Consider the following 21,555-nt stretch of genomic DNA (forward strand, 5'->3'; position numbering starts at 1 on the left):
AGAAACCAGTTTAAACCTAGATTTACTAACGCTAGATAAACCCTAAACCAGGATTAATTTAATTCATGTTGGTGCAACCCAGCCTCCTTCTAGCTTGGGTTAAAGCTTTTAGAATCCGTTCTGTGACATCATCAAAGCCACTCATATTATTTAAAAGTAAACAAGTCTGGAATAGTGATGATATATTTTTGTTGGCTGATCAATAAGTAGCATCGCCATGGATTCTCACGAGAATTGGTCTATGGGATTTGAGAGAGAACTTCATTGAGCTGCATCACAGCTCATCATCATCAACTGACCCTGATGTATCTCATCCTTCGTTACATACTTTGTCTTCAAGTTTACATTTCCAGGACACCTTACAACACAATGATTTGCCTCCAAAAGTATATTGCCAGAAACACTTTTAGTAGCACTCTCAGCTCTGCGCACCAAATCCCTGGAGAACATCAAGTTTAGGATTTAAATACTGTATGAACACATGGCTCTCTATGTGGCTTCTGTGCGGTAAGCTTGTTCCAACTTCTTCTGATTCACACCTGCACGTTTGTTGAAGTGTGTTTTTTGATCACCTTCAGAGAAACGTCTGATCAGTTTGGTTTAATCCATTTTTATATACAGTGTGGTTATGTCATTACTAAAATCCATGTCATACAATTTAATTCATTGTATTGAAATGTAATGACCTTTGAAATGTAATGATTTTTAAGAAATGCCATAAAAATGATTTTGACTAATTTCTCATGAGTACAAATTTGCCACTATAAGATACAAAGGGTTCGTCATGGGGCAGTACCCTCTAAAAGATCAAATTTGTGCCATTTCCAAGGATACACTTTTGTCCCCAGAACATAAAGGTCCATCATTGTCCACCAGAGGTATGTAAATGTCCCCATACGGTACAAACTGTAAGGGTACTAATATATACCCTTTGTTAGGGGTACAAGGGGTGTTCCTTTGAGCGCAATGCCCCAGTGACGAGCAGTTGTACCCCTAAAGGTACAAATTTAGTCATTTTTACACTGCCAGTGTACTTTTGTGCTCCAATTTAGCTTTGTACTTACCTGTGTTCTCTTGTGTCCAGGTTCCCTGGTTGTGTTTCAGTTTTCCTCGCCGGAGCTTCTGCAGTGATGTTGTGGAGTTTTTCTGGCAAGCAGCTCCTTGCCTTCACTGCCTGCTCATGTTTTTGTTAAACACAGGTGCTAAACCTTTTAATTCTGTGTCAATTTCTGCATACAAGCGTATCTATCCTGTGTATTTAGTCTCTGTGTTTCTTCCCCTCTGTGTCAGTTCATTGTCCTATGTCATGTTAGATGTCCGTTCGTGTTTCCTGTTCCTCGTTGCGCCCTGTGATTTCTTCTTTTTCTATTTTGGATTGAGTTTCCCAGTAAGTTTTTGTTTTAGCCTTTTTGTTCAACGAAATAGTTTTGTTTTCTGCAATTGGGTCCTCCACCCTTTGTTTGTCATCCAGTGTGACACTTATTTTGAAACATAAACCAACAAATTATATTCCTCAAGGTGTCTTCTTTTTTTATGTGAAAATATTGTGCATGACATCTTTAAAACGTGTGGCTGAACCATCTTTAAATGTTAACCAATGAAATAAAATTGGTGACCTGTTTGGTCATTTGGGGCACAGTTTCAAGTAAACTTTGCTTTAGTCCTTTTTTCTATCCTGTTTATCATACATGACTTGAAATAATCCACTTTTCAGAGTTTATAAAATTCCTTTAAACATCATTTTGAAGAATTGAACATGTTGATTATGAATAGAGTTTAAATTAGGGATTAGACAAAGTAATTAAAAATCCTACACACAAAACTGACATTGACAGGCACATTGCTGCTCTGGTTTTAGACTTTTAGACTTTTTATTTGATTGTCCCCGAGGGGAAATTCTTTTCCACAGTGTACAGTTTTAAGGGCAGCGCGCCGACAGAGGGTGAACACAGGCACAGGGAGATACATGTGAGACAACAGGACATACATGTGGGGCAGCAGGACAGACAGTGGTAGGGCATACAGTGACAGGACAAACAGTGACAGGACATACAGTGCATATGGTTATGGGGGGACCGGGGATTGGGACTGAGGTGGATTTTTATTGAGGGCTGAGATGACTGCAGGCACCAGGCTTCTGCCGTATCGCGCCCTCCTGCACAGCAGGGACCTGTACCTGCGTCCAGATGGCATGATGGTGAGGTGGCAGTTGAGAGGATGGGTGGAGTCCAGTGCTATTGTGTGTGCGATGCGTGTGATGGCCTTTGAATTGAGTTCTGACAGGGTGGGAGTGAGGAGACCGATTAATTTGGCTGCAATGTTTGTGACACGGGTTTATATACCAAACAGTCATATGCGGGTAAACTTTATTGTTTTCGATTAAAAATGTATGAAGATGGCATTTGTCTATATTGTATTGTCAAAAATTACAAAACATTTAGGAGATAAGCTTAAATTCAAAGCATGTTCGAATCATGAAAAATCTCAATTTTATTTATTTGAAAGTTGGCTCTCTAGTCTGTTTGTTGGTTCTAGACTGATGTAGATGTGAGGTTTATCTTTTGAATCGTGTATGCACACAATTATATGTAACACAATAATGTAGCATATAAACAGTGTCCCACATTACCAGAAGCATGCTGAAGAAAATGTCCTGATTTAAAAAATACAAACTCACTTTCAAATCAATTTATTTATCATTTATTTTGGTACACTATCGCATCAAACATGGTCATTTTTATCTATGCAGTCAAAATGTATAACCTTATTAAAAATGAAGTTAATGCACGTCATTTCTCATATTTCTTAATTTTTGGGACAACTTCCGGTTTGATGCTGGTTACACCCTCCTATGTGATGTCACATTGATTTTGTCATGTGACTTTCATCATGCTTCTTTAAGATGATCTCAACACCTATTGAGTTGACGTTTTTCAGGGCATACTATGCTTCTTTCTTAAGCTGCTGTCCCCATATACCTGAATTCACACTAAGACATTTTACCTTAGGCAGTCTTGTCGTGTAGCTTTAGCATGCAGTAGTTGTACACTGTGTCATGTCCTGTCCTGCCCATTAAAGACAGCTGCTGAATGGATACTGTAGCACACCCAGTAGAAGAAGTGGATGTTATATAACCAACAAAAGAGGCAAGATGATGAGTAGTCTTGCTCTTGACAACATAATCAGCCCAGTCTGACGCCATTATCCTCTCCAAACTTAAATGCATTCACAATGCTGACTCAGCTGAGCTGACAAGCTCCTCAACATTTAGGTCCTCACGTGCTTAGTCCAACACACACGCACGCGCACTCACACAGGGGTCTGACAGCAGGCTTCGCTTCCTGCTTTCTGTAAAATCTTGAAGACGGAGCTGTGTAAATATAAGGGAGCACGGAGGATCCTGGAGCTGCAGAGTCCAGAGGCAGCCGCGTATTGATGTCAAATCCGATCTTAAGGACGGAGACCGATCCATTAAATCGAGTTTCTGACCCCCGATTCCCCTTGAGTCCTCAACCTCTGCATCGTACCATGGACGGCAGGTCGGTGTGGAGATAAACACAGTGAGTGAGACACAACATGATAGTAGATTTCTATTAGCAGTATAAGAGTGGGAGGATCTATTTAAGGCAGACTTCAATGTGAAACCTAACTAGTTTTCTCTTTTAGTTTGTGCTCGTTTGACCTCCAAGGTTAACTTTTATTATCATTAAATCAGTATAACCTATAACTCCACTAAACATAGCAGATGGTCCGTTTCCAATCATGTTGGGACTTAGGATAAGATTATACTACTTTTAGAAATTATAATATATATATATATTAATGAAAGTTGTGAATGTCTAACTTGAATCAGAGATTATTATACCAAAACAACAAATACTAATGCTAAATGTAAGAGGCTACAGCCAATGTTAGCTACTTTTTAATTGAAGTTGACATATTTACCTGTAAATAATAGAAACTTTTTTTTACTTACATTAGCATTTATTCATGCTTCACGAAAGTTTTAAAGAAACAATTCAAGCCAATTCAATAGCACATTTCTTAGAATGAAAAAACATGAAAAACAATCAAGATTATTGCAACGATTATTATGAAGTGTTTCTATTATTTATGTTCAAATAAATGTATTTGGTCTTAGTGCATGGTGTTGTAGGACAACTAAGGTGTAAATCCTTTATAGTAGATTTTGTCATTTTTCTTGATATTTGAAATTGACTGGCGGGCCTCACTGAGTGGAAGCTGCGGGTTTGTCCAGTTACCCATCAGTGCAATAATGCAGTCCACTCTGAGTACCTACACATGTTAAAGTTTACTGTAAGTATTGATCTGTCCGGCTGCACACAGCAAAAACAATTTGATCTTATCCGGTGTATTTGTCTAATTTAAAGTTTTTTAAAAAAAGATTTAACTTATTATGAGCCAAATCCAATTATAGATAAATAATCTTATTTAAACATCTAAAATGTAAAAAATGTCTTGAAATGAGATGTTCTGTTTAAATCAGTTCGTACGTGTGAAGGAAGATGTGCCTGCCCCCCCAAAGGCAGATTAGTTTTTAATTCTTAAGGCCACGTTGTTTCGTTTTTGTCCTTCAAATTATGTTTTCTTGACGGACCATCTGCAATTTGACTGATAATGTGTGTGATGAGATTTTTCTCCACAAGCAGTAAGTCAAATTTACTTGTTAATATTTGAGATTTTGCAGTGCAGTTTTTTAAATTGATGCTCCTGTTTACCATCAGCTGACTCAGACTGGAACCAGTTATGGGCCACAGATGGACCTGGCTCCCCCTGGTGCACTGCCAGGACGGGGAACCCTCGGGTCCTGATCGGGAGAGGCAGAAGCACTGGGCTGAGCTGTTTGATCAGCTGGACCTCAACAAAGATGGACACATCGACATCAGTGAACTGCGGACAGGGCTGGCAGGCAGAGGGCTCTCCAGAGGCTCCCTGGAGAGGGTGAGGCAGCAGGGCACCTGTATCTCACACACACACACACACCTGCTTTGTTTACATGGATACCATGAAGAGGCATTCATGTGGGAGTGTGGGTTTACATAGTTTACATATAGAATAAAAAAACACTTCTTTATGAAGTTAAAATAAAATCTTCAGGTAAGTCTGATCATCTTTCACTGTGTCATTTTCAGCAGGTTCTACTTAAACTGCTTCCTCGCTGGGTACCTTAGAGCGACTTCAATTTAGATAGAAACAGGAAGGTTTGCAAACATTTGTTGCTTAACAGGAGACAGGGAAGTTAGTTAACAATGTCATGATTACACTTCAGCTGTCTGTCTCTGTTTGTCTCTGTGTGTTGTGATAAAGAGAAGTGATGAGAAGGATTTCCTTCCTAATGATAAAACAGAGCACCCAAAGGATCACTTTTCCGAACATTAAAGAATATTTTTTCATAGAATGATTATAACACATTTTATTTGTATAACCTTTGTTTACAATTATTGACACATTATTGAAGGAAACACCAAGCAGTGGTTTAAACAGCACCATCGTCTGAACAGGCATTTGAATCAGTGAACTCAGCAGGTCAGAACAGTCTCAGGTGTGTTTGAGACTTCCAGAGGGCACTCAGCAATCCTCCTCAATTCTTCTGATCCGGTGTCGTAGTTTGTGCAAAGGCCAAGACCGTCAACAGAACAGCTTTATTATGAATACACACAGTTCCAACCGTTTGTTTTGGCATGAAGTTTGACGGTCACCAAGAACATTTACTGTCACTGTCCCCAGTCTCTCTCTCTCTCTCTCTCTCTCTCTCTCTCTCTCTCTCTCTCTCTCTCTCTCTCCCTCTCCCTCCCCCTCCCCCCACACTCGCTCTGCCTCTCTCTCTTTGTGCATGTGTGTGTGAACATATTACTCATTTTGTTGGACATCATACATTTCTGGCACATGCTGCAGACACTTTCCTCCTTTCCGGATAGCAAACACAGAACTCTAACAATTTGTGTTTTTAAGATGAGTTCTTTTTTGAGAACTTTTTAGGAGTAAGAGTGTGTGTTTCTGTGTTTACGTGTGTGCTCTCACATGTAAAGGGCAGCATGCAGTCTATTTTAGTACGAGGAGCAGGACTTTGTAAGTTGAGATGAGTCCTACACTTGATCTGTTTTCACTCATGATCGGTTGTGCGTGTCATATTTGTCTTCTTCCCAAAGTCTATTGGGCAGAAAAACAAACGTACATGAACACAAACTTTTACATGCATCGTTCTGTTTGTCCAACATGAAGCAAAGTTTGATGTTTACAAGACCTAAAATCTGGAGTCAGTGTGGCTGTTGTGGTAGCTTTCAGCTCACAAGGTCAACTCTTTGTGCTCATGGTGGAGGTAACTCGTGCTGTAGAACCGAATATTTCATCGATCAGAAAGCAACTAAAGTGACTTTTTTTAACAGTAGATTCAGTTCTATTAGGGTCAGCCCACAGATAACGGCTGGGGCCCCTGAAAGGCCCAGCAAATGGGCTATCCAAGGATATGATGTAATTTTATCAATCCCCCTCGATCCGTGCTGTTAGCGTTAGCCTCCTGGCTAACATTAGCTTCCTCTGTCTGGGTCTCATCAGCCTTTGGAGCCGACTGAAATAAGTTTAACGAGTTCTTGTTGGGGTCCATTTTTTAATTCTTTCTTCTCTGGTCCAATGACTTTGCGCAGGTCTTTAAAGGGCCATGCTCATTTTGACATCACTGGCACAACAGTTAAGTTCACTGGGCACGCTTACGTCCATTACATTAAGGCTCATATTATTTTAAGGCAAGAAGGGTCTTTATTTTCAATCAAGCTTCACTCTCCTGAAGCAACAATAAATAAAATGTTTTCATCTTGCTTTAACAGGTAAAGGCAAGTATATAGGTGTTTACTAAATGTGGTCAATGTTGCTTAAAATCAGGATCTGTGTTGTTTTTAACCTCCATGGGTCATCCCCATGTGACTGGTCCCAGAACGCTTTTCCCTTATCCCCCTTTATGAGCAGCTGCCTTGATTACGGTCACTTAATGGGATTTATGGAACATTTGTGGCCCTTATCATAGAACCTTACAGAACAGAATAACATTTGGATTATAACTGTGTCCACTTCGGCGTGTATTGCCACACTTACTCTCACCCTCGCTCTTTCTCAGAAGTGGTTAAAAAGTCAACTTTAACTTCAAACTCTACTGAAACAGCTCGTCAGGCTGCTCAGTCTGACTGGACGATCAGACATCTTTGATTACTTTGACTTTGTTTAAAACTCATCCAAACACATCACCATGTGCGCTTTGATGGAAAAACTCCTCCGATGGAAGTATTCTAAGAAAGAACCAGACGATGATTGTAAACTATATAAATCCAATAAAAAGGGATTTAAAGTTTTCATAAACTGATGTTCTCGATTGAGCCTGATTTTTAGGGATGTTGCAGCATCTTCTGCGCCCCTACTTTAAATGCATCAGTATATTTTAAAGTCATCCATAGGGCTTCTCATAATAATGAGAATTTGTTTCCCTTTATTTGTTGTATTTTCTAAGTTGAATGTGATGTGTATACGTTTAATCTCACTAGCTACTATTCTTTTTTTGCTCCTTAAAGAAATATCCACTAAATACTCAAATGTTTGTTTTTTCAACGCCCTGGCTGTCTGTGTTTTCAGATGGTGAAGGAAGGGGACACTAACCAGGATGGAGTACTCGACTTTGAAGAGTTCACGCAGTATCTACGAATGCATGAAAAACAGCTCAAACTCATGTTTCGAAGCTTGGACAGGAACAATGACGGTACAAAGCAGCACACAGTACATAGTCTTAACAATAACAGTTTGCCCTGTCACAATATTTCCCTTGTACTGTACTCCTCTTCTGTGGCTGTTTGCAGGTTGTATTGATGCAGCAGAGATCCAGCACTCGCTGCGGACCATCGGCGTGAACATTAGTCTCAAGGACGCCACCAGGATCTTACAAAGGTCGGCTAACTGTATGTTGATCTTTGATGCTGCATTACATTAGGATCTTATTAAAGAATAATCAAAAGTTGTCAACATCTGAGTCCATCAGAGTCTAAAGGTTCAAATATAACTGTAGACACAAATGAAAGAACTTAACCGGTACTTTCGAAAATCTGTTCACAACAGAGCCTCACTGACTGTTTTCCTGCTGGCAGTAGAAACTCCAAGTGAGAAATGTGGTTGTTTGTATTCACACATACAGCTCCTTCTGGAACTATCCAGAGTTTTCTGTGAAGATGGCTTTAACAAACGTTTAGCACCAAGGATCATAACAAGTGCTGCAGCTCCAGCTTTAATAGTAGTACTGAAATAGTTTTTAATTTCTTCTGTAGTATGAGATGATGATAAATAAAGAAACCTCTTCTAAAATAGGCAATAATGTTCATTTATGTTTGACATTCAATAACATTTAATGTCCAATAATATCCCTCTATTACACAGCCTCATTAAACACGTGATTCTGATTGGCCAATTACAGATAGCAGCTTCCTCTATCTATCAACAGCAGACCATTGTGAAAAAGAACAAACGTAACTTTGAAGCGCAGACTGTTTCAGCTCTAATCACAGACTTTGGAGGACTCACTGTAATCATATCGATCCTCATAAAGAAGTTCTCTTTTTATCTACTGTGGGGAAAAGTGATCCACATTGAGGAGGAGCTTAAACTTAACACTATGAAACCGTGTTCAGGATACTGCAGTGTGTTACAGGCTACTTAACGGAAGAAGAAAATGTCATGAGATTCAGACACTGATGAGACGGGAACACTCAGTCAGGTGCTGAGAGCTGCAGAGTAAACCATCATAAACAGAAGATGGACTTATTTTTTTTAGCTGAATTAAATCACTTCTAAATCCATATTTTATATCAAATTAGTGATTTCTCTGGGCAGTAGTGTTATAAGCGGTATAATGTGTAGTTAGCGGTTTGTTATAGCTGAATAAAACCTCAACAGGGGGAAATAGAAGAAGACCGCGACGCTCACTACGATTCATCGTACCTTAAAGTGATTTTTTTTTTAAATTAATTTATTAATCCCCGAGGGGGAAATTGTGGTTCACACTGTTACTGTAGAGACATGCTTCTCACACACACAGGCCTGAATCACACACATACTGTACACAAGCAGGACCTGTGGACAAGCATTAATGGAGAGCGGTCCCAGTGTGGCAGCTGTCCCCACTGGAAGCAGCCCGTGAGCTGGTCAGGCACTTCAGCTACCAGACCTACTTCCATATTTTGGTCCACATGGGAACTTGAACTTCCCAACCCAAGTCCCTACAGACTGAGCTGCTGCCACCCGAAGGGACTCCATTAGTTCCTATAACACCTCAGACTACATAGATGTTTTTATACCTGTTTCATTATGTTTATATTTTGATAATTTAATGTGTTTCATACGTTTGTCTCTCAGTATGGACAAAGACGGCACCATGACCATCGACTGGAATGAGTGGCGAGACTACTTCCTGTTTAACCCTCTCACTAACATAGAGGACGTGGCACGCTACTGGAAGCGTTCCATGGTGAGGTCGCACACGAGTTGACGCCTTGATCAAACAAAATAAGAAATACGGACAGATATATTTTCACTGTTAGACGTCGTCAACTCTGTCTCTCTTCCTGTTTCGCTTTATTATATCTAACATGAAGTTTGTGTATGGATCCAGTAGATGTTGGACATCGGTGAGCAGTTGACGATCCCGGATGAATTTTCTGAAGAGGAGAAGAAGTCTGGTTATGTGTGGCGGCAGCTGATGGCTGGTGCCGTAGCTGGATCTGTGTCTCGGACTGGGACTGCCCCGTTAGACCGTCTTAAAGTCTTCCGACAGGTCAGGCAGTGACAGAGTAGCTCTTATTCCTTAGATAAATGTCGCTGAGTTTTCTGTTGGTCTCATTCAAGTGTGCCACTCGAACTCTGCTCCACCAGGTTCACGGCTCCGTCGATCTTAAAGGTAATGTGCTGAGCGGATTTCAGTCCATGGTTAAAGAGGGAGGACTGCGCTCCTTGTGGAGAGGCAACGGAATGAACGTTCTTAAAATAGCTCCAGAGACTGCTATCAAGTTCTCGGCCTACGAGCAGGTGGAGTAGACTTGACACCAACTCTTATTGTTTGTTTTTTTTACTTTAGACTAAACATTCAGCTTTGTAAACCATCATCACCACACTTCATCTATTTCTTTAAGTATCATTATCTGTTATTCCTCTTTGATTACAACTCTATCAAATCATCCTTTTTTGGCTTTATTGTCTCTGCTGCACTTTAACCCTGCGAAGATCAAGAATGTGATACGTGGCAGAAATGAAACCAGAAACCTGAGAGTCCACGAGAGATTTTTCGCTGGCTCTTTGGCTGGAGCGACAGCCCAGACTGCAATTTACCCGATGGAGGTACGATCACTGTGTAACACACATCGGTTTCACTGTAGGTCGATGAACTGACTGAAGTCTTTTCTCTTTCTGTTCTGTTTCCTTCTTTTTATTTCCTTTGCTTTCTTCTCCCTGCAGGTGCTGAAGACTCGTCTCACACTCAGAAAAAGTGGACAGTATTCAGGAATAGCAGACTGTGCCAAACAGATCCTCCAGAGAGAAGGTGTGGCAGCCTTCTACAAAGGCTACGTCCCCACCATGCTGAGCATTGTCCCTTACGCCGGCATCGACCTGGCCGTCTATGAGGTGAGCGAGACGTGTCAGCACATACTGTAGTGTTCACAAAGCATCTGCTCAGTGTTGACCACCTTCTTTTCACTCCTGTAATTCCACAGACTCTGAAGTTTTCCTGGCTGAACAGGAACAGAGGTGTGGTGGACCCAGGGGTCATGGTGCTGGTCGGCTGTGGTGCCGTTTCCAGCACCTGTGGTCAGCTCGCAAGTTACCCGCTTGCATTGATCCGCACTCGAATGCAGGCTCAAGGTCAACATGATGTCTGTTATATTTTAGTTACAAAGCGCAAAAAATGCTTATGTGCTCATACATTTTTTAAAATAAACAGATACTTCCTTAACTTAACAAGCTTTAAAGGAATGAGAAATGAACAATATCTTTGACAATTAGCCTTCATAGTTCCATTCATCAGGGGCGACTCGTTGATTTCTGTATGACCGAATGAACAGAGATCAGTGTTGTTACTGACAGCGGACTTTTATCACACAGGCAGAAAAGGTTCGAGCAAACCACATGCAGTGATTACCTTTTTTAAATTCAGAGTATTAAACCTGTGTCTTTACAGAGTGAACTGATGAACAAACTTTGGACTTTTGCAGGAAGTGGGTAAAGGGCAGAAAGTGAACCTGAGAGTTGAGAGTCCATGGTCTTACTCAATGTAGTTGTTTATTGTGAAAGTCATTACATCACAGTCGTTGTGATGTAATTCCAGATCTATTCTGACTTTAAAGATGCAGGAATGTTCGAGAGCTTACAGAGCTTAAAAAAAGGGAAAAGCATCAGGATGACTTGAGGGCAGCAGTTTGGCAGAGTCATGTGTAGTGAATCAGTTGTTTAAGCTCACCTCTGTTTCTCCTCTCCACCTCAGCTTCGGTGAAGGGAGCCCCGAAACCCTCCATGTTGGCCTTGATACACAACATCTTGAGCAAGGAAGGCGTTCTTGGGCTTTATCGAGGAATTTCCCCCAACCTGCTAAAAGTCATCCCAGCCGTCAGTGTGTCTTATGTTGTCTATGAATACACGAGGATACTCCTGGGAGTGGACATTGAGGGTAGGCGGGGAGGGAAAGGGAAGGGCTAGAAAAAGGGTTTGTTGATGTGGCTTTTTCGACTTGAAGAATGATGGCAGTAGTTTGCACGGCATGATAAGGTGGCCCTTGTCTGTGGATGACGACATGAATTCCAATAAGTTTTCCAGCATGCCGATTATGGGATGGAAATGCACCATGAAAGAAGAAGAGGAAACTGCAGGTCAATAATAGATGTTAAATTTTGTTTCACACATTTGGAGGTCTTCACCTGAACTGGAAGCTGCTGTGATGAGTTGTGTTGCGTTGACATGCATGTCAGCAGATGTGTGAAAGCTAATCGACTAGCCTCCTGCTGCTGCACTGACTTGGACAGATGAAGACTTGCATGGACTTGCCTGAGAATAAACAGGAAAGAGGTGTCACTTAACTTTGGAAACCATGTTACATTCCTACAGCATCATTTTTTTTCTTTCAGGTGATATATAAAGAACTGAAGGGATTGATAGGAGGACTGATCAGATTTCCTGCTCTGTGAGTGAAGGGAACAAGAGTTGTTTCTGCAAACTGGTGGAATTACAGAATCAAGACTTTATCTTGTCTTATGGAAAGTGTACAAAAGTAAAGAAAATACTGAATTTGATATCAGATCAAAGAAGAACTGTGGGTCGTGTAAAGGGGAAGGCACACTGTCAGTCTACCCTTTCTTAGATTACTTCCGAACACTAAAGGACTTTTAATATTTAAGCACCAAAACAACATGTTCAAGAAGTGGATTCATGACAACCTGACCTCATGCAAAGTATTCATGTTTTATTAGTTTGAAGATGCAGAGAAGTGTGTGACTGTGTCATATTTTTAGCACACTACAGGGTCCAGTGCCAAAAAGTGTTTCTTGAACTGTATTTGCTCAGTTTTGAGGTTTAAGTTAACTTTCTCCTCATCATGAAAACATTTAAATCAGTTTTCAGGTCAATAAACATTTCTGAAGCATTCGGATTTATTTCATAGGTTAATATGCATGGTAAAGTTTTTTTAATGCATTAGGTAAAGCTCACTTTATGAACGCAGACATCATAATGAAAGAAGAAGAATGAATGAAGTGTTCTGTGTGTGTGTGCATTTGTGTCTGACTGTGTGTCTGGTCCTCTGAACTAAACTACTCCAAATATTTCCCTTATTTATAACGTGTGGCTTTATTTACATTTGTTTATAGAAATAAACGTGTTTTATAAATGTTTTGGCGCCTAATTATTGACACAATCCATGAAATCAAATGCAAGTTCAGCTATTGCTCCTAAACTTGGAAATATGTTTATAAAAAGGTAAAACCACTACATGATGCTTTTTTTCAGTATTCATCACTCAAAGCTCTTCCTCACTGCAACAGTCACCTGTTTATATCACATTTCACATGCTGATGGAAGCGGCCGCGTGCCCATCAGAATGAACTCATCCCATTCATACACTGTCACATGCTGTTTCTTACCTGTATATTGTATAATATTTTCTTAATTATTAATATGTATGTAAGAAGGCAATAAAGACCCCTTAAAGGTGCACTATGTAGTTTTGGTAGATAAATGTACAGATTATATGGTATATGTTCTTGACTGCTCACACAAACTGTCCTTAAAGAAAAAGTTGGTCCCTGGGACTCTGTCTGAAGATGATGATGTGCGTTAAGTTATGATGGGGTGCCACAACAGTGAAACTATATTTTCTTTTCCCATCTGCACTGCTGTGAGTCAGCCTCTAGTTGGACATATCTCACAATAATATATTACACCTTTAAAATTGGCACGGACAGTTCTTTTTAAAAAGTGCACGACCTCCTTTTAAATACTGTTGTACAGACATACACTCTCAGGAGAGCTACACTACATACTGTTAATAAGTTTCGTTCAAATTGTACATCCATCTTCATCCCGATGTAATGTTTTTGTATTAGTCTATTTTTTTGTAATTGTGCAGGTTTCATTTCGATTTATGTCGGGTTTCTTTAAGTCTTTGTTCAAGTTAATATATGTCCCTCCTCCCACATGTTTGGGGGGGAGGGACAGCGGCTTTTATAAATCAATAAAAGTAAAGAAAACACCCCTCTCTGCCCTGCACAGTAACTGTCTGTAGTTGAGCCAGTTCACCTCCAGGCCGGGAGGTGGCGGTATGACTGCTTTATAACGCTGGACGTTGACGCACAAAGGTATAAAGAAGAAGACGAAGAAGAAGAAGACCCGGGCATTGAAGGTTCGTTGATTGGTTATTTTGAGCAGCGGAGTTTGCCGGCGTGGTGGGCAGTCTCCCTCACATTGGTGTCCCCCACGTACGCTCTTGTTTAGCCTTCCCGCGTCTGCGCAGCTCGATCCGGCTAACGCGGTCCAGCCTGCCCCCCCCTTGTGTCCGTTTGCCCCCTTTTTGAGCAGCATGTCTGATTACGGCGCTTTGCCGACAAATGGAGTCGGCGCTGGAATGAAAAAAGACGCTTTCGCTGATGCTGTACAACGAGCACGACAGGTAACTCTAACGCTCGGAGAGGAGAGGAGAGAGCCGGCAAGCTAGTTAGCTGGTCGGAAACTAGCAGCTAGCTTAATTACCCGTGACGTTAGCGTTAGCTGTGGTTAACTAGCTAGCGAGCGTGTTAGCTTCCAGCGGTGCCTTTCATTCGTCTCATTCACCTCCCATGGGTTCACTTAAACGTGTTTTCATGGCGAATTGAGCGACTAGAGGGATTGTAGGTCACTCTCTTGTGAAGTGAAATAAAACACATTTGTCGGGATCATTCGGTGAAGCTAAGTGGACTAGCGAGGTTAGCCAGGTTAGTGTTAATGAAGCGGACCGTCTCTAAAAATAAAACTCAATATTAATAAAACATGTACGGCATTACTGCGGTGTTACGACCGTCGTGATGTAAAGTAAACTCTAGCATTAGTAAAAAAAAAATGCTTGAGTGTGAAATTTGTTGAGCGCGTGAGACTCAGGTGTGCTCATCGAGGTTTGGGCTACAACTTCTTCACCACCAATATTTACGGTCTATAAATTTTGTTTTTAAGAGCCTTAAGTGTAAAGCAGTGTTAGCATGGGAACGAAAACAAACCTAAAGACATTTTATTAAAACTGATTATAAAGAATGAAAAAACAAAAATGAACACGCTGGCACTAAAAATAAGTAAATGTTTGTTTTTTTATCCCAAATAATTCAGCTAACATCGTCGTGGTAACTGATAAATATTCCACTTTCTTTGTTATCAAAGGTGCTGTTCAGTCTGGTGGTTTGACATTTGTATCTAGTGATTCTTCATGTTAGGGGTTTACTGTGAGTTCTGTCAAACATGATGGTGCTGAAACACAGATTTCACACAGTTTTATTGGGTTGTGAAGGCAAACTGGATCGAGACTGAGAAGCGTCCTTGTCTTTCTGTAACACAACTGAATGAATACATTTAGAGTCCTACTCTTCTTGTAAAAGTTAAGGTCTTTCAGACATCCATACAGACTGTCAGTCTTAATTATCCATGCTCCGTTAAATCCCAAATTTCCTCTGTACTGTGGGCTAAAAGGTATTGTTTCTGAGAGGCACTATAATTAAGATCTCCCTTTTGAGATGTATGAAAAGACAATGATACTAATAACTATTGTTTTGCTGCCACTTACTTCAGATGGTGATCTTCAACTATTCTTAAAACTTGAGTTCCTGAGTAATAAAAAACGTTTTATTTAGATACTAAACGTCTATTGTGTTTCTTCATCCAGATTGCAGCTAAAATCGGTGGAGACGGTGTTCCCTCAGTGAGCAACAACGGAGGAGCTGAGAGTTATCCCTTCGCAGCACAGAAACGGTCCTTGGAAGAAGCAGGTTAGAAATCAGCTAACGCAATTACTTGGTCTGCATGTACTTAGCCACATTGTAAGACTCTTTTCTCTTGTTTCCAGATGAACCCGATGCTAAGAAGGTAGCATCACAGAGCGAGATAGATTCTGCATTGTGTACGTTGAATGCACACATTGATCCTATTATGGACACTCGCTCTGCTCAGTTTCCAAACACTCACCAGTTTGTCTTTCTCTTATAGCTATTGGAGCTCAGCTGGCTGCCCTGTCCCAACAAAGGTATAATGATATGTTTTACTGTTTCTTTTAAATTCACGTGTTTTATGACCAAGACAAAGCGCTTGAATTTTTGTTTCCCTCTTGTTTCCAGTGGTAGGCCCTCCACAATGACGGAGGAGTACAGGGTGCCTGATGGCATGGTCGGCCTCAGTGAGTACATGCACATGTGTTTCTCGAACCATTATCGTGAGTCCTGTTGTGTTGTGATGTGGTGAAACTAAAATTTGAATGTCCTTTGTTTTGCCCGTAAAGTCATTGGCCGAGGAGGTGAACAGATCAACAAAATCCAGCAGGATTCTGGCTGCAAGGTCCAGATTGCTCACGGTAAGCTTTGTGCTTACTTCTGTATCGCTAAATGTGTAAAGCCTTGAGGATTTTCAAGCTGCCTTTGAAGTGACACATTTTTTAAATATCTCTTACAGACAGTGCAGGTCTTTCAGAAAGAAGTGTTTCTCTGACCGGATCCCCAGATGCTGTACAGTAAGTTCACGTCCCTCAAACAATGTATTTCTATTTATAATACTAACACGTTTTTGTTAATGGATGAAGTATAAGTAATAAGTCGTACAATTATTTCCTTTTTGTTGTGCAGTGTCTCGTTTGAGCCATGTCACTTTTCTGAAACTGTCACCTCTTGGCTTTCTAGCAAACTGTACAAATCGTCCTCTGCTGGATTGTAACATTTAAATCCTCTCTATGGTCCTTACTCTGGTATTATTAATTTCCACTGTTAACAGTCTGAGGGTCTCGACTCAGAAAGAGGAACACAAAACGCGACGGTTCTCTTTTAGCTTCTATCGATAAATTAGTTAGAGCTAATGATGGTGAGGATCTTCACCTTTAGCTTTTATCGAGCTGTATTTTTCTGCTCATAAAAAGGAGACCGGTGGACTTCTTTAAATTAACAAAGCTCAGTGAATTCAGCGACAGTTAACGCTCATTGCGCTGCAGATTATAAATCAAAATGGGGTGAAAGGAGTTCCTTTACCTCTTCATCACCATTCTTTTTCATCTCAACTTGATTCCAGGAGAGCCAAGGCCCTTATAGATGACATAGTGTCCAGGGGTCATGAGACGACCAATGGGCAGACGGGTTCCATGCAGGAGATGATCATCCCTGCAGGCAAGGCGGGTCTTATTATAGGCAAAGGAGGAGAGACCATCAAACAGCTACAGGTGAGACTCGCAGGGTTCCTCCATACATCTCTGCGATCACTCGATTCACAGGGTGGATGTTGTACAGACTTTGTACCATGTTGGGATCGTTTTAATTGGCTGTATGTAATCAACGTTACAAACCACTTCTAGGAGCGGGCTGGAGTTAAAATGATTCTCATTCAAGATGGATCCCAGCCACCCAACATTGATAAACCTCTGCGCATCATTGGAGACCCCTACAAAGTGCAGGTACTCTTCTAACACCAGGGAGGTGGTTTTTGGCTCATTTGGAGACGTTTGTGCATCAAATCATTGTCGTCTTTGTTTTGTTTTTCAGCAAGCAAAGGAGATGGTTAATGAGATTCTACGAGAAAGGGATCACGCAGGTTTCGGAGAACGGAGTGAATACGGTTCAAGGATGGGAGGAGGAGGAGGAGGAGGAGGCGGCGGCGGTGGTGGTGGTGGTATTGATGTAAGTATTCTTCTGGTGTCAGGTCAGCTGACTAACACAGATATAAAACTCCTTTAAATAAACAGACACAATGGTAGAAGAATGTGAGAATTTAGCTTGAATGTCAAACATGATAGTAATTTGCCGTTAAAGCTCCACCTCTGTTCAAACTGTTGTCACACTTTTGTCCGTCCTACAGATCGCCGTGCCGCGCCACTCTGTGGGAGTTGTAATTGGCCGAAGTGGCGAGATGATCAAGAAGATCCAGAGTGATGCTGGAGTGAAGATACAGTTTAAACCCGGTGAGCTAGTGAATCATCGTCTCACAAACTGAGCTACCCCGTTCTTCATCCTGTTTCTCTTCGGCCTGATGAGTAGTGTTTGTGTGCAGGAATGAGAAACGGTAACCAGATGAGACAAATAAAGTTTTAAGGATTTATGAAGACTCACTTGAAGGCTAAATCTATTCTAAAACAAGGTCATTGTATCCCATCTTTAGCAGTAAAAGTCTATAGTTTGAATTCTTGGTTAGATAACTTCTCTAACTGACAGACTAGTGTATCACATCTGGAGGAGTTAGTCGCAGCTCCTCCACTGTTGATGTGGTGAGTCGATACAGATGCTGAGACCTTGAAGATTATCAGAAACAAATGACATTCCCATACTATAATCTGCCTTTTTTTGTGTGTGTGATCTCTAACAGATGACGGTACAGGTCCAGATAAAATAGCCCATATTATGGGTCCACCAGACCAGTGTCAGCACGCAGCCTCCATCATTACTGAACTGCTACAGAGCATCCGTGCCCGAGAGGAGGGCGGGCAGGGGGTAAGTGCAGGCTTCTGCGTTGATAACCAAACACAGACTCGGGGCTTACTGTGTTGAAGCAAAGCCTGATGCTAGTCATGGTTTCTTAACAGGGTCCTCCAGGCTCTGGTGGAGGGATGCCACCTGGTGGGCGAGGCCGGGGGAGAGGCCAGGGAAACTGGGGTCCTCCGGGAGGAGAGATGACCTTCTCCATCCCCGCACACAAATGTGGGCTTGTCATTGGCAGAGGAGGAGAGAACGTCAAGGCTATTAACCAACAGACCGGTGCGTTTGTGGAGATCTCTCGCCAGCCACCACCAAACGGCGACCCGAACTTCAAACTGTTCATCATCCGCGGGTCTCCACAACAGATCGACCATGCCAAGCAGCTTATAGAAGAGAAGATCGAGGTGTGTTCAACAACATGCAGAGAAGAAATGCAGTGCTTGACTTAACGCAAACCCTTCTTCATGTTTTCTTAACTTTAATGGTTTCTTCCCACTTTGCCAGGCTCCATTGTGTCCAGTTGGTGGGGGTCCTGGTCCTGGGGGCCCAGGTGGACCTGGTCCAATGGGCGGTCCTTATAATCCCAACCCTTACAATGCAGGGCCTCCTGGTGGAGCTCCTCAGTAAGTACACTCTACAAACATTTAAATGTATGATTGGATGTTTCCAAAGTTTTAAACACTCGTTCTCTGTAGTGGAGGGGCACCCGGTGGTCCACAGTTCTGTCCTCAGGGTTGGGGAAATACCTATCAGCAGTGGCAAGCCCCTGCGCCACATGACCCAAGTGAGTCTTATTTTCCATGCTTGTCAAAATGTGTATGATTTGAGGTTTTATGAATGTGTCGGTTTCATCACTCCATGTACTCTGCCTCCATTAGGTAAGGCAGCAGCCGACCCCAACGCAGCATGGGCAGCTTACTATGCACAATATTACGGTCAACAGCCAGGGGGCGCCATGGCAGGTCAGGCTCCAGGAGCCCCTGCTGCAGCAGCACCAGGGGACCAGGGCCAGGCGGCACAGGCCGCGGGGGGGCAGCCGGACTACACTAAAGCCTGGGAGGAGTACTACAAGAAGATGGGCATAAGTAAGTGTTTGTGTTTTAGGATAAACATGAAACTTAAGATTTAAAAACTTCAGACAGCTGCTGATAAAGGTGGATTTTATGTTAGACATAGTTTCCTACAACATCCTGATAAGGGTAAAATAAAGGCCCCATATTCATGATACAGTGCTGGAGTTAATCAGCAAAGACTAGTTACATTTATTTAAATATATTCATTACATCACCTTATTGTGATGTGACGCTGGTGATGAGTGATTATATACCATAAACCTGTCACTCGGAGAGAACATTTACAAACTGTTCTCCTGTACTATGTCTTGGTCCTCAGCTTGTTCCTATTCTAATCAATGATTGTTTGACTATCGCGCGCCTCAGTCCGTCTCCAAAGTGTTCCAGCAGCCCCAAACGCTCTGCTCCGTTTTAAATGCACGTCTGTTTTTGCACACAGACGGACGCAGTGGGCTGCACGCTGTCGCACAGAGCAAAACAGTGTCACTGACAGAATGCAGCACGCACAGAAATGTGGAAATTGCAGGTTAGCTGCAATGAGAAGCACTCTGAAGTAAAGGTTTTGCAAGCTGTCAGTACAAAAAAACTGTTAATGAACCGTTGCCATAATCGTACTTAAAATTATACAATTAGTATTATTGATGTTGTCATATTGATGCCAGTATTATCCAATGATGTGGAAGCAGATGTGTTAATATTGTTTGTTTTTCAGCCCAGCCAGCTGGAGGCGCAGCAGCTGCTCCAGGCGCAGCAGCAGCCGCCACAGCAGCAGCTGGAGGAGCTGCAGCTGGAGGCCAGCAGGACTACAGTGCAGCCTGGGCTGAGTACTACAGACAGCAGGCTGCCTACTATGGACAGGGAGGACAGGCACCTGGACAGGCTCCTGGTCCACAGCAGGGACAACAGGTAATGCATGTTACTCTTTAGAATTAACCGGTATGAAGTAACATGAGTATCTGCCCAGACGACATAATGAATTTCTATTTTACAGTAAAGTTTCTTTTTAGTCTCTTAAAAGATACTATGTTTTTAAAACTATTATTTGTTATCTCACATTGTCATATTGTCTATGTAATTTAAAAACTCTTAACAACTTCTGGTGTTGAAAAATCTATTATTAAAAAAAAATATAACTATAACTCTCCTAATTATTAGCAGACAGCAAACATTAACACCACTTTGTGAACATCCATGATTTCTTCACAAACTGTTTAAATAGTAATTTGTCTATTTCATTTCAGGCCCAGTAGTCCATTGGCTCCAGTAATCTATCGGCTCCAATCAGTTGGACTGTTGCAACGGCTCTGTGGACTTTTTTTTTTTCTATCAAGAGATTTCCTTTTTGGCTATAAAAAAAGACAAGACCATAGCTTAATCATCCGCACGGACATTTTTTTTACCAACCTTGTTTGTTTTAGAAAGTCAAAATTGAAAGGGGAAAAAAAGGGAACACATTTCGCCCATGCATTGAACAAGCACTAAATAACTTCTTTAGTTACTTTTTAGTTTGTCTCTTCATGTCACAGTTAAACTCACCTTGTCTCATACATCTGAATTTTAAACAAATGTGAAATAAGCATCTTTGCTTGAAAGCTAGCACATCAGCATCTCAACACTGACTCACATTTCAAGAGTTTTTTCCTCATTGATTTTTGAGGGTGAAAACAGTCTAGCAGTATTTTGAATATTTTCTTTCATTTAAAAAAACAAAAAAAACTTCTTTTTTTTCTTAGTTGGTACACTTTTTAAAGGTTTTTTTTTTTTTAACATTCCCCATGTTTGAGTTGCAGGTGTATTTCTCCCTGCTGTAATTTTTTTTTTTTTGTTTTGTTCAAATCTTATTCTTTGTAATTATTTTTCATAAGGGGGTTGCGTGTGTCTGTGTAAAGTGTATGCTACTGAACAGAAATGTGTGCGAGTTGGCTGTGAGAAGACAAACGTCTTAACGTGTGTAGGCTGGTTGTGTAAGCATGTATGTTTTGTGTGTTTGGCGGCCCTCTTGTTTTTTTTTTTTTTTTTCTAATTAGATTTCGTTAATGTATGCTGATTTTTTTATGTTATTTTTTACAGCTTGTTTTTAAATACTTAAATAAAAACATTGAAATGACATGTTTTCTTCTGTCATCGTTTATGCACCATGCTGCTCTGGGTGATTGAACAGCTGAATAACTTATTTACTTTAAATGATAACTTAAAACACTGGTATAAAACTTGTCATGTTGACATTCAGCGATCTAATGACTGACCAGGACCCTTCATGGTGTCCC

At 41.2% G+C, this 21,555-nt stretch overlaps 3 protein-coding genes across 6 annotated transcripts in view; 2 read left to right on the top strand and 1 right to left on the bottom strand.

Annotated features, from left to right (window-relative positions):
- The window catches only part of LOC306820013 (uncharacterized protein), an 88,929-nt gene that overhangs the window by 49,122 nt on the left and 18,252 nt on the right, over positions 1–21,555 (bottom strand). The gene's annotated exons all lie outside the window — the stretch shown is intronic.
- On the top strand, positions 2,693–12,926 carry slc25a23a (solute carrier family 25 member 23a). 3 transcript variants are annotated; one of them, XM_079337051.1, is made up of 12 exons: positions 2,697–3,560; positions 4,746–4,962; positions 7,642–7,765; positions 7,863–7,950; positions 9,409–9,520; positions 9,668–9,826; positions 9,925–10,077; positions 10,273–10,386; positions 10,504–10,671; positions 10,761–10,908; positions 11,528–11,710; positions 12,165–12,926. In XM_079337051.1, exons 2-12 carry the CDS (start codon positions 4,768–4,770, stop codon positions 12,173–12,175), a joined length of 1,455 nt encoding a protein of 484 aa, XP_079193177.1. In that variant the 5' UTR covers positions 2,697–3,560; positions 4,746–4,767; the 3' UTR covers positions 12,176–12,926. The 3 variants fall into 3 exon arrangements, with proteins under 3 accessions (XP_079193176.1, XP_079193175.1, XP_079193177.1); XM_079337050.1 differs by having other exon boundaries at positions 2,693–3,539; positions 11,528–12,926; XM_079337049.1 differs by having other exon boundaries at positions 2,695–3,560; positions 11,528–12,926.
- Positions 13,827–21,395, top strand: khsrp (KH-type splicing regulatory protein). 2 transcript variants are annotated; one of them, XM_079337641.1, is made up of 18 exons: positions 13,827–13,933; positions 15,437–15,539; positions 15,617–15,670; positions 15,757–15,793; positions 15,885–15,943; positions 16,046–16,117; positions 16,216–16,273; positions 16,822–16,969; positions 17,102–17,200; positions 17,289–17,423; positions 17,602–17,704; positions 18,106–18,230; positions 18,323–18,619; positions 18,720–18,838; positions 18,911–18,999; positions 19,094–19,300; positions 20,001–20,194; positions 20,530–21,395. In XM_079337641.1, exons 5-18 carry the CDS (start codon positions 15,901–15,903, stop codon positions 20,536–20,538), a joined length of 1,698 nt encoding a protein of 565 aa, XP_079193767.1. In that variant the 5' UTR covers positions 13,827–13,933; positions 15,437–15,539; positions 15,617–15,670; positions 15,757–15,793; positions 15,885–15,900; the 3' UTR covers positions 20,539–21,395. The 2 variants fall into 2 exon arrangements, with proteins under 2 accessions (XP_079193767.1, XP_079193766.1); XM_079337640.1 differs by lacking the exon at positions 13,827–13,933 and adding an exon at positions 13,940–14,200.

This window comes from Symphodus melops, assembly GCF_947650265.1.
Source record: "Symphodus melops genome assembly, chromosome: 2".
NCBI classification, from domain to species: Eukaryota; Metazoa; Chordata; class Actinopteri; order Labriformes; family Labridae; genus Symphodus; species Symphodus melops.